The following is a 14168-nucleotide window of genomic DNA, read 5'->3' as shown; positions in this document are numbered from 1 at the left end:
ACACAGTTCCATGAGTAATTTACAGGAACATGAAAATAGACATTTTGTATGTAAAACAAATACAAAGATAGACAAAACTTGAACATTTAACTATGAAAGTGGGTGAAAAAAAATGTATGTATATATAGATATATACATAAAAATTGTTTATACACAGGTCAAGTGCTTCTGTAAACTGTAAACAAATTTAAGTTCAACAGAATAAATATTCGTGATAGATCATTTTATATACACGAAGAAGTGTGATTATATACAGTATGGTAGAATATGCATGTACTGTATGTACATGTCAATATATATACAGTATATATGCGTGCTTAGATTTACATTTAGCAATGATGATGATGGCTGTAAAGCACACACTTTATAATTTGAAGGTACAGTGGATGTTTTAGTTTTAGCTAGATGTTTTAATCTTTTACATTTCAAGTATGATGATAATGCTGCTGCTGATTATTATTATTATCCTACAAATCCCGCACATACTAGCTGTGTCCTTTGATTTCAAGAACAAGCAAGTGCCCAGAAAAGCTCATATATGTAATTACTAAGTCCATTGTTGTTATTATCCTATATTCCATGCAGAGGCATGTTAAAGCACCATAAAAGTAGGTTGTAGTCTAAACCAGTTGTGAAGCATATGGGACCTACGTCATGGTCGGCGTGTCTGCCTCTTTCTAAGTATTGTTAAGAAAGTAGAGCAAATAAAGGCTGAGGACCAAGACCGGAAGCCAAGCAAACGGTTCCTAGAAGAGCAGTAGGTAGAGGGGTACGGTTTGCGTTACAGCGGCTTTTATTCTGAAAGCCGAAGCCGGATGTTGTCTTCCTCGCTGCGTCCGCTTTGACGCAGAGCAGGGAGCGTAGAGGAAGAAGCGAAGTGACTGAGAGGCAGCACGACTGGAGCAAACCCAGCAGTCTCAGCCTCATGCTTCATCCTGGGCTCCTCTCCTCCTCCTGTCCGCTGTCGACAATATTGTGACAATATTTATTTTTTAGCCCTACTATTTAGCCAAAAAAGGAGAGGAGGGGGAGAAGGAGGCCGAGTCATGGAGCTTTATTGCCTGGAGTCGGACATAGCCGTGAGAGCCCAGCCTGACCCAAACATCCTCTATGATGACAGAGTATTGCAAAGTTTATTAACAATTGAGGACAGGTTTTTACCTCAAAGCTCATATTTCCAGCGGGTCCAGAAGGATATTCAGCCTTATATGAGACGAATGGTTGCAGGTTGGATGCACGAGGTTTGTGGGCATTTTATCTATTGATTGGCTGCTTTAGCTAATGAGAGGTTTTTTGTTTTTTTTGCATGTGTTCGCAGACATTTAAGCTAATTCTGGCTGTTTAACTGAGTATTTTAGTACACAGAGACTTGTCATGGATGTTGACCTAGTTGACAATTGAATGAGAATGACTCACCAAAGGCGTGGGAGAGTCGGAAATTCCACCACGGAGAAAATTCAGCTTCAAAGAAATAGCCTAGCTTGATATTTACATTGGTTAATAGCCGCAAAGTTGGTCCTTTTTGCTAACTAGCTAGCTCAGGCGACAGAGGGGAAGTTAATCTTAATTTACATGATCGAAAAGCCGACATTTCTCCTTCGTACTAATTATTATTAATTTTCTAAAGTGACTCAGGCTCGTCGCCTTTGGTCGGACAACGTGCTTGCAAAACCACTTTCATTTTTGAGGCTAAAAAACGCCTCGTGCTAGCAGGATATTCTGCTTTGTAACTGTCGGGAAGTGTTTTAACACAACTTGTGAACATTGTGCACACGTTTCAAAGCTCTTGAGTGATAGATTTTAATTTTTAAATATTTTTTGAAGACGGCCAGCCCCAACAAGGAAGAGGAGCTAAATGGCGACGGGTTTCGCCGAACGACTTCCGATTGAACAAATTTGTTTCTGCCTTGACTTTGCAGCCTCTGACTCAGAAAAGAGATGTGAAAATGAGCAATTTAAACTTTAGCTCAATGACAAATACCAGTGTGGAAAAATCAGAGCAAAGCCACCCACATGGCCTGCTGCCCCTCTGCTCCAAAGCACATACTGAAAGTCTAGTTTCTATTTAGATTTTTCCCCTTTTACACAAGTATTCACATGTTTACCTAATATGTGTTTTTCTGTTACATTTCTGTCTCATTTTAGGTGTGTGAAGAGGAAAACAGTAATGAAGACGTCTTCCCTTTAGCCATTAATTATTTGGACAGATTTTTAGCAGTGATGCCCACGAGAAAGAGTTATCTGCAGCTTCTGGGAGCTGTGTGCATTTTCCTGGCCTCCAAGTTAAAGGACTGCCGGCCGCTATCAGCAGAAAAGCTTTGCATGTACACAGACAACTCCATCACACCGCGGGAACTGCTGGTAAGAACTGAAGTTTCCAAAGCCCCGTTCATTCAGGAGAGCCCCAAAATGCAGTGTCACATTCTGGGATGATTTTATAATGCTAAAAGCTATATTGGTTTCACAGGAAGTATCCCATTTTCCTTATAAGCGAGCTGTGCACAATGCAGCCACATCCTTTCTCTGGATCCATGTGGACTGAGGAGGCGTGATGCCATCTAGTGCCAGTTATGCAGCATAGAATTTGGATATCATGCAGTCCATGAGGTTGTTCTTTGAGCTAGAAGGGTTTATACTAAACTCAAATACTCTTTAATCTCACCTCCCCACATGTGAACAAGTTTTAAACAAGGGGAGTATTTCTCTTTATGGCACTGACAAGAATACTTTTAGTTCTGTCTCACTAACATGCGGCTTATTGAACAAACTTTCTAACCGTTGAAGTAATCAGCAAAGTAGCCACCATATTACGGCTGCAACTGATGATAGCTTTCATTATTGATTGTTTTCGCAGTCATTTTTTTAATAAAATGTCAGAAAACTGTGAAAATTGCCATCTTCAAATCACTTGTTTCATCTGCGCAGCACTCCAAAAGCCAAAGATATTAAGTTGACAAACAGCCTCCACTCAAGGTCCACACAAAAGCTCATTCTGGACCTTTTTACCATATCACTCAGTCCTCATCGGCACGTTAAGGTTGCTAAGTTGCAATAGATCTATTGATTTTCAGAGTTTCCTTGATTCGGAGGTATCCAGATTACTGAAACAAAGAAAAAAAAGACTAATCGATTAGTTGATCAACAGAAAATTAATAATTTCAGTCCTTTTTAAGGGCTTGATTGAGATGCTAATCTTTAAATGCACCTTAAATGAAAGCAGCAAATCCTCTAATCCAAAAATGCCTTAAACGATCAATTTTCAGTCGATCAGCTGATCCATACATCAGCTAATTGATTCAGTTGTCGACCATTTTACAGCCTGAGGTCAGACCTGCTTCTTGCTCCAAACAAACCGCTCCACACGCTCTCTATACATCCTCCTGTGTTGCCTGCAGCTGTTGAGGGAAATGACATTCGTCCCATTTGATGCTCCATATTGTCGTGAGACTCCAGATTCCTGGATATCCTGACAGGATGCACAGAGAAGGCAGCAAGAGCCAAAGAAAGATGCTGCAGCTCTTCCTTGTAATGAACACTGCTGATGCTTCAGCTGGAAGGGAGACGTTGGAGAGGGTGGAGGGGGCGGTTGTGTCGGGGAAGCTGTCCAGGAAGTGAGCGCACCGAAAGCAAACCTCCGCCCTGCTCATCTCACAGTCAACAATCTCCACACGGACTAAAATAGGTTAAAAGAAAGGGTGTGTGCCAGGTTATATACAGGAAACGCATGTAAATGTAAAGATGGCTGAGGTGGTGGCTTGGTGGGGGGGCTGTCCCTGCTGGCATTGGGGTTTAAATGTTTACTATGTTTGCTTTTTCTAAGACATTTCTCCATATTGCAAATGAGAGGCCGAGTTCAGCATTTATTTATCAGGGTCTCTCTAACACTGGCCCGTAAGTGTCCTGCATGTGGCAGACATCTTGGTTTTGGTTTCTCCTGCAGTGAAGTGGCAGCAGATGACTGGACGGGCGACAGAGCTGAGAAATGTCAGGAAACGCTGCAGCCGCCCCTTCATCAGGGATGTTGAGTCGCTTGTTGAGAAATCTGGAAATTAAAACTCAAGTTTGTGATCATATACCCCAATTTGAAAGTCGTGCAGCGTGTTTTCAGATCCCTCGTGTTCAGTCGTGGAGGTCTGAAGAAAATCTCATTAGTAAATTGGCACGGCACGACTTGTGGAAAGTTGAAGACCTGAAAATGGTGTCACTGGTTATGTTGTTGCTTGGGTACAAATGAGTTTTTTTGTGGGTTCTGATAATGTCAGGATAACATTGTCATTTTTACATCTTAAAACGCAAACATGAGCACGTTTTCAGGTGCAGATACGTCTTTTTATTCCATTTTTTTTTTACTTAAGTTGCGTCCTTGTTTTTTCCTATTTTTGCTCAACATACTGGAAAACATTAAAACTCCAGTGACTTGGTGAATTGTTAAGATTGACTCAACACACAGGAAATTAAATCATGAAAGGCGTGCACCTCTCTGGCTGGTACAAAAGCTGACTGTATGAAGAGTCAGCTCTGTGCTGCTGCCTGTGCAGTGCAAACTCATTGTAGCTGTTTGAGGCTTGTGACAGGAAGGAAGGAAGGAAGGAGCGAGCTGTCTCATTGGCAGGGCCTCTAAGCAGGGCAAAGCTTGTCACATGCTGGCGATATGAATACAAAGGATGCGAGGAATGAGAAAGGCATGCAGATAATAAGATACAGCGAGGAGAGATAAAGTGAAGAAATGCTACTCTTCTTACAGAACCATTTCCTCTGGGAAAAGGGACGGACTGTGATCTTTTTCACGGTCAATGGAGGCATGGCAGCACACCATTTAACCCTCTAACTAAGTAGATTTTGCCAAGAAACTGAATTTGAACTGTCTGACACCTTTTTCTATCACTGTTTCTGTCTTGTAGGACTGGGAACTGGTTGTGCTGGGCAAGTTGAAGTGGAACATGGCCTCCGTCATCCCCAATGATTTTATAGAGCACATCATACGCAGGCTGCCCCTTCCCAAAGACAAGCTGGCGATGGTCCGCAAACACACGCAGACATTCATTGCCCTCTGTGCCACAGGTAACGCAGCTGCATATCATCCCATGTGCCTCTTTCTTGCTCGCCTGCTCCCTCGCACGCTCACTTTGCTGCCCTGTTATTCCCACATCCACCAGAATATTCCCACACACACAAACATTCTCCCATCGTGAGTCATCTGTGACCTCTTTCTTCTCTCCGCATGCTCTGCTGGCTGCCTTATCCACTTTCTAGTTTCTCTCCAGCCTGTAGTAGGGGCTTTTCTTCACAGCTGCTGAAAGCTGCTTAAAATGGTCATTTCCAAATGCCTCTGCTAAGTTCCGGGGAAAACGCCTATCAGCGCTGTGTTTACATAAGCCAGGTACACGGATAATGATAGTGATTGTACTCTGGTGTACACACACACACACACTGCTGTGCAACTCTGGTGCAGCTGAACTGCTCGGCCTGTATTGTTTGTTGACAGGGAAGCTTCCAGGTTTAAAAAGTAAGGGCAGTGATCCAGTGATCTTCCTTCCTCCTCCCATCCCCGGCCTCATGTCCAAAATAAACTGGAGGCTCTGGAGAAGCACAAACTCAGATGTCCCCTTAGGCCTCTCCCTAGGTGAATTTTCATGGCATTCCTCTGCCCATACGAGGAATCCCTCTAATATTTTCATATCCTGGACAGAAACACTGCTGCAGGATCAGCTAATACACGTAATATACGGCACTCCTCTGTCACAAGACTGCCTTTGATCTGCTCCCTCCTTTCAACTAATTCAATGATGGAAATAAACAGTGGTGGAATGTGAGTAAGTACATATACTCAAGTACTCAAGTAGAAATTTGAAATACTTGCACTTGAGTATTTCTATTTAATGCTACTTTGTACTTCTACTCCAAAGCACTTCATAGTCAGATATTGTACTTTTTGCTCTGTTATCTAATAGCTTTAGTTGCTTCTCAGATTAGTGAAAACCACATATCTCCAAATTTGGTGATTTTTCTGATAAACTGAAAGATAAACTGTTTCTTTATGGGTTGAGGAAATTCTCCTCCTTCTTCAGCTGAATAAAAACTCTCTTGGATCAGCTGGAAAATGCATCGTCACAAAGCTGAAAACAGGCTGTTTTTCTGAGCTCATGAAACTTTTCGGACGGCCAAACATATGATGATCAATGCGTTGCTGTCGATTAAAGAAGCCAATAGTGTTACATTAGTTAAAATGAGCTCAACCTTAAACACAGACAGCAGTAAAATGCAACACACACATTAATGCAGCAGTAATATTGATCCAAATACATCAGATATAATAATAAAACACAGACTATGGGTACTTTTACTTCAGTAAGGTTTTGAATGCAGGACTTTTACTTGTAGTGGAGTATTTACACATTGTGGTATTAGTACTTTTACTTAAGTAAAATATGTGAATACTTCTTCCACCACTGAAAATAATACAAAGGAGGTCACTTTAGTGCAATAAAATTCCTCCCAAACACCAGTGTGGTCAGATCTGGCCAATAAGCACTTGTTTACTAGAGCTGGTTATTGGAACCATAGGCTCCTTCAATGAGCTTCATGCCCCGTTTAGCACAGTTTTAGTGTCACACTTTTTTTTATATTTGGGTGTGTTTCAGTGGTCGCCTCTGCTATTCATAAGCAGCTGGTTATATCCAAGCACAAAGCAGCCGCAGTGGGAGAAAAAAAGAGGCCTGCTGTGGTTATGCAGTAATGTAAATGTTTGGAGTTTTATATGGAGTTGAGATGTTATTCTTATGATGGAGGAGCTCCTCCTATGGACAGCTGGCCCCTGGGGGAGAGGATGGGCGTAGCGAAGCAGGCTGCTCTCCAGGGTTTAATCAAAGCTATCAGGCCACCATGGCTGCTTTGCCCTGGGCTCGGGTTCTGCGCTGGGTTGGATTTGTACAGCATTTACCAATTGCGTGTGCCAAGTCTCTGCCTTTTTGAGATTAGTGTTGGTCATGCCCATGTGCTGAGACCAGAAGAAGCCTGTGTATTGTTATAGTGGAAAAGCCTCCAGGCCCTGTATTCACAAAACATCCACTAAAAGTTTCTCCTTTGGGGGAGTCAGCTGCTGCAGGTAACGTGCCTCATGTGGCAGCATTTGGGAAATACACAAAGAGAATGACCTTGATGCTTGTGGTTCATACGATGATTGGACGCCACCAACTCACTCTTAGCGAGGAACTTTTAGCAGCATTAAGGAAGACTGGTAGCGGTCAGATAAGACGCTTTGTGATCGCTGATGGGTTTTCCATAAAATGAAAAGAAGTGTTGAGGCGGAAGCTGAAGGAAGGTTTCGTTGACAACCACATCGTGAACTGTTCAAAAGCAGCTCCGGCTCAGCGCTCGCGGAGGTGTCGTCTCCATGGCTGCCTCCTCTTCCACCTCCAGGCCTGGTGTCGCTTAAGCCTCAGGACTTGGATATGTACCCGGGGGGAGTTGTTCCTGCTGGAACTCATTGCACGGCGAGTAGGAGGATTCCTACTCTGCTTTTCTAATCAGAGCTGAAGTTTCTGTGAAGGAAACCACACAGGTTACACCGTGCAGCCGTCTGTTGAAATTCAGACTGTGGGAAAGACAGATTCAGCTGTGGAGCTTGCATGTTGGGGATGATTCAGATGTTTGCACCTCTTATACTTCCTCTGGGCTGATTCAAAGTGTTGCAGCTCTGAATGTGATTTCTGTCTGCCTCTATGGCCTAAAGCTGCTTCTTGACTGATCGCACATTGATACTCTGCCCTCACCAGACGACAGTCTTGCCATGAACCCTCCTTCCATGATCGCCACTGGCAGCATGGGAGCTGCTGTCTGTGGCCTGCAGCTGGACCACACTGACCACAGGCTGAGTCGCGACCACCTGACAGACCTGCTGGCCAAGATCACCAACACAGAGGTGGTGAGTACAACCGTGAGGGACCTGCCAGAAGTAATTACTCAATAGTTTTAGTGCTACACAACAATGCATTGTTAATAATAATCATTGCAACATCTCACGACAGCAGCATAAAAGGCCCTTTAGTAAACAACAGCGATGACTTCAGTAGTGGCAGATTGAAGCTATTTACTTTTCATGGAGAGCGAGAGAGAGGGAGAGCGAGCTTTTGGCTCTTGGCTGTGGAGCCAGACTGCTTCTATAAAGAGCAGCGGCAGAGGGAATGTCTTCTTAAAACTCAGAGCCCACATTCTTGTGGCAGGACACATGCAATTTCTTTGCATGGCTCCCACTTTAGCTGTGTGCCCCTCCTGGTGGAGGAATATGTTAGTAATGAAGTCGAGGAGCGTCTTTTCCAGAGCAAAGGCCAATGAAGAAAGAGGAAGTAGGCCAAGCCGTCCGCAAACCTGCAGACCAACACTTTAGAACGAATTTATAAACACATGAAAACCCGCTGGCTTTAATGTATTAGTTGAGTTACAGCTTCAGTGGGAGTGAATGGGGTTTATAAATACTTAAGCATCAGGATTGAAGGCATTACTCCATATAACTCATAAAATGTTAACGTCATAATTAACTTATGTATATTTGATCTAAATACAGTACATAGGTGCTGTGTTTTGTATATACAATGGGAGTAAATGGACCTTTACACAGTGGACTTACACATGTTAATGTATTATATATGAGTAATAAGTCATAACCTCTACATGCCAACGTAATGAACTTCTTAATCAGTCTGCATTAATTAGTGTTGAAATTTAAATGGAGTTATAAATACAATGGAAGTGAATGGGCCTCCGCAGACTTTAATGCATTATATAAGTCATAAAAAATACATGCAGTCACGATGAGCTTTCATCAGTTTATCAGTGCACAGTAATAAGCATTTTGAAATTCAAATGGACTTTGTGCTGTGTACAGCCAGTGTGCTACAACTGCAGTGGAGGTGAACGGGCCTCCATAGACTTTAATATATTATATAACCTTATAATAATTCATAAACTATAAATGTAATCAAAAGTGGGCCAAACAGGACCTTTTGTACTGTGTAATCTAGCTGAGACATAAATCCATCGGATTTCAACGGACATTTGGAATTAAATATTACTAAGTCACAGTATGATAGGTAATAAAAGTCACAGCAGACATAAACAAAGAATTATGTAGAATCTGACATCAATCACTCCCGTGTGTGCTTTCATTATCCCAATGACTCATTGTTACACAGAGGACCAGTTCAGACGCCTAGAAATCCAGAAAGACCACAGCCAGTGGGCCACAGGAATAACACGGTTGCCTCTTTAGCTTGTGGTTACGTTACCATGGAAACGAGGGCCCCGCAACCCCGCCGTCACAACAGGCCCTCCGACTGCAGCCCATCAGGTTCCAATTATCCGTACATTTCAAAGGAATGTTGGCCTCTTTGCGAGCCTCGGTTCACTCTTTTAAGAGTCCTGCAGCCGGCTCAGTGAGGCAGACCTCCCACATTTTCCACACAGACCTGCAGAGGGACGGAGACCGAGAGAGAGAATCCCCTTTCACAAGAAGAGTTGTCCAAAAACATCCGGCCCCACTGTCCTATTTTCTGTTTTACACCCAAACTCTGAGGGTCAAGGTGCAGTAGGTCAAAGCTATTTCCTCTAGACCTCCGCATGGAACTGACCGTGCTGTAAACTCAAGGGGGGTGGGGGGGGTGGAGGAGGTGGAGGAGGTGGAGGGGAGTCCGGAGTTTCTTTTAGGAGCCCTGTCCCGACACATTCCCCCTATATTCATACCTCAGACATGCGCAGGTCTCGTGTCAGAGAGGGTTCCTGTGCCCACCGTGCAGCTCGCTGCACCGTGTTGTTGGTGATTCACTGTGCTGGTACCCATTGTTCTGGTCATGATGCAGACAGGACCACCTACTTCAAGACGCATAATTCCCCGCTGGTATGCCATGCATGTGACCGAAGCTGTTAAACCACTTGCACATCAGATGTGGCAGCTATGCCAGATATTTGCACGCTGGTGTCTGCATACAGGTGTACAGACAAAACCCTCTGGTGTCACTCCGATAGCTTTATTTGTATATCATGGAGCAACAAACTGAGAACCGGTTTAAACCACTGATGTCTCATTTTTATCTAGAGATCATAAGAGACAAAAAACGATCATGTATTTCTGGTTCCTGGCACATTTATGCTTTGCTAAATTGACAGAAAAGTCAGCCTTGCAGCTGAGTTTGTGCTGAAAAAAAGGTGCCATGCATGTTGAGTAAAAGTGAAAGCATAGAAAGTCTGCAAATATTAACCAAACTGAACGTGGGCTGCAAAGTGTAGCTCGGTTGTAAATGACTATCCTGTTGTCAAAGCATTTAAACACTAACAAAGGTGTAACTGAAGCGTGCGTATGTCTTATGACGTCCGACCCTTTTTTGTTCCAGGATTGTTTGAGGGCGTGCCAGGAGCAAATAGAGCGTGTGCTGGCCACCAGCCTGCAGCAGGGCCAGCAGTACCGGCAGGAGACCGGGGTCAGAGCAGGCAACAAGGCGAGGGAGCAGCAAGACCAGTCCAGCACCCCCACGGATGTACGGGACGTCAACTTATGAACTCCCACCACCACCCGACTCGCACACATCACTCATGGCTGTCTACCAATGAACTAACGGGAGCGAGGGGGGCGTGAGCTGGCAGCGTCAACGACAAGCTGCCACATGAGCGATGGATCTATGAACTGTTAGAAAATAAGAAATTTCTAGTTTTTCTCTTTTTTTGCCCCATTCATTCCCAGTTGGGTGTCCTTTCACCTTTTGTACGGGCCACATGTAATCAACCAAGCTATTTAAAAACAGTAAATTCTTGAAAACTTGATAGTGCCTTAGGTTTCCCAGAATGGAAACCTGAATATATTTTCATACTTGAAAACAAAAAAACAGCATAATTATATGAAATATACGTTTCTTTTGATACAACCTAGCAAAAATAGATATGATAAATAATGTATATTTAGCTAGCATTTAGTTATGTTACTCTCTTATCATCTTTAACGAGCAGTTATCAATTCACAGTTTTATTGGGGTTTCCTCACCTGTGATTCATACTCATTTGTGCAGGCAAATTCCTATAGTGATTGAAATGCTGATAACACAGTACATGGCATTTAAACCCAGCTGATATCCAGCCAGAGGAGCGCTACTGTAGCTAGCTGCTCCCTCTCTCTATCTATCATACTGTGCACCTGTAGCACAGCTTAGTATTTATGCTGAAAAGTGCTGGCCAGGAGTGGGCTGGGCCTGCTCTCAGAGGAGGGACATGAGGGGCGTTGGGGTCTGGAGCAGTGGCTACTGTTAAGGTTAACACAGAGGACAAGGTCAGTTGTTAAGGTCTTGATTTCACTGCTAAATCCACAGACCAGCACAGTATGTTAATAGGACGATATGTACATGCGTTAGGCTATAATTCAGCGAGGCTACATTATTATTATTGTTCTGTTCTGGTATAGCTCTTACATGTTAGAGAGCAATTATAAGCCTGATTTAAAAAAAAAAAAAAAAAAAGTTGGGATGCTGTAAAACGTAAATATAAACAGATTAGCAAGTTATAACATTGTTTTATTTAGGTTTTACACGGCGCGCCCGCTTTTTTAGAATCGGCTTTAGAGAGTGTTTAGTAGCTGCAGGTAGTACTGATGTCGTGTTACCAGAGGAAAAGGAGTTTTGGCAAGTCTTTACCAGGTTTGAGAGGAAACGGATGCAGGTTGAGGGGATTCTTGTCAGGTTTTTTTGGAAAAGAGACGCATGTGGAAAGTGGGAAAATGCTAAAAGTCTGGATTTATGAATGATAGCGAAACAGCGAGGAGGTCAACTTTAAGCTATATGATGTTTCTGCACAGGAGGAGGAAGAGGAGGAGGAGGAACCCCCAGTGACGTCCGGTGGGGTCGGTGTGGTTGTTCTGCAGATTCTCCTGTTATCAGTTTTACCATTAAGTTAAAGAGTGGGCGACAATATTGATGCACTTTTTAAAAACACACTCCTTAAGAATGGTAAGGGGATGGTGGTTGAGGAGAGTTCAGTGGGTTGTTAGGGTCTTTTTTCCATTTTTCTTTAAGTTATTTGATTTTTTTTTTCTGGGCTGGATTCCCACGGGGTAACGCATGTTGTCTTGAAAGCTACGCCCCAACAGGTGACTAGACGCAGGATAATCGGTGTTATAGTGTAATAGTATCTAAACTAAGGAAAGCCAAGTCACTTGTAGACTTAGATTTTTTTGTTTTTGTTTTTGATTCAGTGCGACTATTTAACCTTACTTGAATTTTTGTTCATTCATAGCCAAAACCTTCCAATAGTTCTTTCAAAAAGTTACACAAATACTGTGTCGTAAATATACTTGTTTTGCTCTTTTTTATGTAAACTGCTCTCTGAAGTTTTAAAGCAGTCTTTTGTGAGTTTTCTCCATAATAGACATGGGTAGGTCGGGGTTTACATGGCGGGAAAGTCTGACTGTATATAAGCAATCTACATGAGCAGAAATGCTAGAAATCCTCATTACATTTTAGAACAGAAATGTAGTTTCTAAATTGTATTCATGCATGTTCTGTTGTGCAAAAAGCCAAATGTTTTTTCCCAAAAAAAAGTGCTTTAAACAGAAAAAAATGTTTATGCTTTCAAAGGTTTTGTGTATAATTTGAAAGATAATTCCAAAGTGAGAAAACTAGATTATACACATCATTCTCTTGCTGCTATGAAGCTTTTCTTTTCTAGTCTTACACAAAGATGCCTTATCGTGATTCACTTGTGTGCTGCTATATTATGAAATGTTGTGTATGTAACAAGTCTTTGCTTCTTTGTCGTTCGTGTACTGGAGGGAACGTAACAGTTTGGTGCGGGACTGGAAGTACTTGTGTTTGTTGATCTTTTTGAATAGCATGTTTTATTCTTTTATTGTTTCATTTGTATCTTTATATTCTATCATATTCTTGCTGCTTCTTTGTAATGTTTGTGTTCCTCAGGTTAATTTGGATGGATAGAGCGAGAGCCCATCTCGCATTTACCTCATCAAACTTCACATCACGCTTTCACTCTGAATTTGTTGGACGGGTTTCACTTTTTTTTCTGTCTGGATGAGAGGAAGGACGATGCCTCTTCTCTTTAAATCAAGAAATGTCTTCCACTGAGCAGTTGTAAGTGCCTATACTTTAAAATAGGTTATTCATATATCTAAGAAAAAGCAGCCTTTGCTGTATGTTATACATTTGCGGAAAAGACAAAAAAATGTTATTTTTCCTACTTGCCGTGTTTCGATCAGTTCATTGGAATAAAGTGGAATAGTGTTTATTTTTGAGGTACCCATTTAGTCAAAGTTTAAACCATGGCAATGTTTTTTTCAGTTTTCAGTGTGGTTGTTATTCTAAACTCCTCTCCCACTATCCCCATGTGCAACCACACAATGTACCTCAACAATTTCTCCTCAATAAATTGGCTAAAATCATGTGACTGGTTGATTTGTCTTCATCTGCTGCAGAAGCAAGAATTATATTGGGCTGTGTCTTTTGTGAGATCATCGTGCCTTTGTGGTTCCCTTAAAATGGCGACTAAAAGCATGGACAAGTGGTTAAAGAAGTGGTACAACTTTAAAAATGATATGTAAATGACTGTAAATATACACTCTTATTTCTCCACATAAACATACAGGTATATAGTATCTACAGGTGCTTAAGATTTCAGATTCTTTCTTTTTTTTTTTTTTAAATTACATTGATTCATAGTATTAAATTTTAAGTTTGTCAATTAAATTGTAAAAAATGGTTAAATAATTTTTCTTCCGGACCCTCTTGATAAAAGTGACAAAACATCAGACACAATCTTAAGTGTATGTGTGCAGTAATAAACAACCAACAAATCAATCACTCTATTTGGCCCCATCATATAAATATAAAAGATAACCATTTTTTAATAAGTTAAAGGTATTATCACATTAAAATAAAAATAATGTATAAAAATGCAGTTTAATTAATGAACAAATGTACTGTACCATAGGAGGAAAACTTGTTTCTCATTTAATAATCTGCATCAGTGTGTGCATGATTTCCAAAATAAAATTTGAACGCTGTTTCTTTAAGATATTTCCCTCACGCATGTCTCCGTTGAGATTCGTTTACGTCATGACGCACAGGGTCACGTCATATAATTGCAGATCAACCGGGAAGTAGCACGAGAGCGGCTGCTGA

At 41.9% G+C, this 14168-nt stretch overlaps 2 protein-coding genes across 2 annotated transcripts in view; both read left to right on the top strand.

Annotated features, from left to right (window-relative positions):
- Positions 1 to 820: 820 nt before the first annotated feature.
- On the top strand, positions 821 to 13429 carry LOC139350782 (G1/S-specific cyclin-D2-like). Its single transcript, XM_070992382.1, has 5 exons — positions 821 to 1241; positions 2146 to 2361; positions 4902 to 5061; positions 7776 to 7924; positions 10386 to 13429. Exons 1-5 carry the CDS (start codon positions 1047 to 1049, stop codon positions 10548 to 10550), a joined length of 885 nt encoding a protein of 294 aa, XP_070848483.1. The 5' UTR covers positions 821 to 1046; the 3' UTR covers positions 10551 to 13429.
- A 684-nt stretch (positions 13430 to 14113) lies between these two features.
- The window catches only part of tigarb (TP53 induced glycolysis regulatory phosphatase b), a 3604-nt gene continuing 3549 nt past the window's right edge, over positions 14114 to 14168 (top strand). The window contains exon 1 of the mRNA XM_070992518.1: positions 14114 to 14168. This exon is cut by the window's right edge and continues 34 nt beyond it. The gene's annotated coding sequence lies outside the window, so the exon portion shown is untranslated.

The sequence above is a fragment of the Chaetodon trifascialis genome, chromosome 22 (assembly GCF_039877785.1).
Source record: "Chaetodon trifascialis isolate fChaTrf1 chromosome 22, fChaTrf1.hap1, whole genome shotgun sequence".
NCBI classification, from domain to species: Eukaryota; Metazoa; Chordata; class Actinopteri; order Chaetodontiformes; family Chaetodontidae; genus Chaetodon; species Chaetodon trifascialis.
This window is presented reverse-complemented; position numbering and strand designations above follow the sequence as displayed.

Bases quoted from the DNA above. Each gene is read 5' to 3' on its own strand.
- LOC139350782 (XM_070992382.1), top strand. From the start codon at position 1,047: ATGGAGCTTTATTGCCTGGAGTCGGACATAGCCGTGAGAGCCCAGCCT. The intron at 2,362-4,901 runs GTAAGAACTGAA...TCTGTCTTGTAG, and splicing joins TCACACCGCGGGAACTGCTG to GACTGGGAACTGGTTGTGCT. The intron at 7,925-10,385 runs GTGAGTACAACC...TTTTTGTTCCAG, and splicing joins AGATCACCAACACAGAGGTG to GATTGTTTGAGGGCGTGCCA.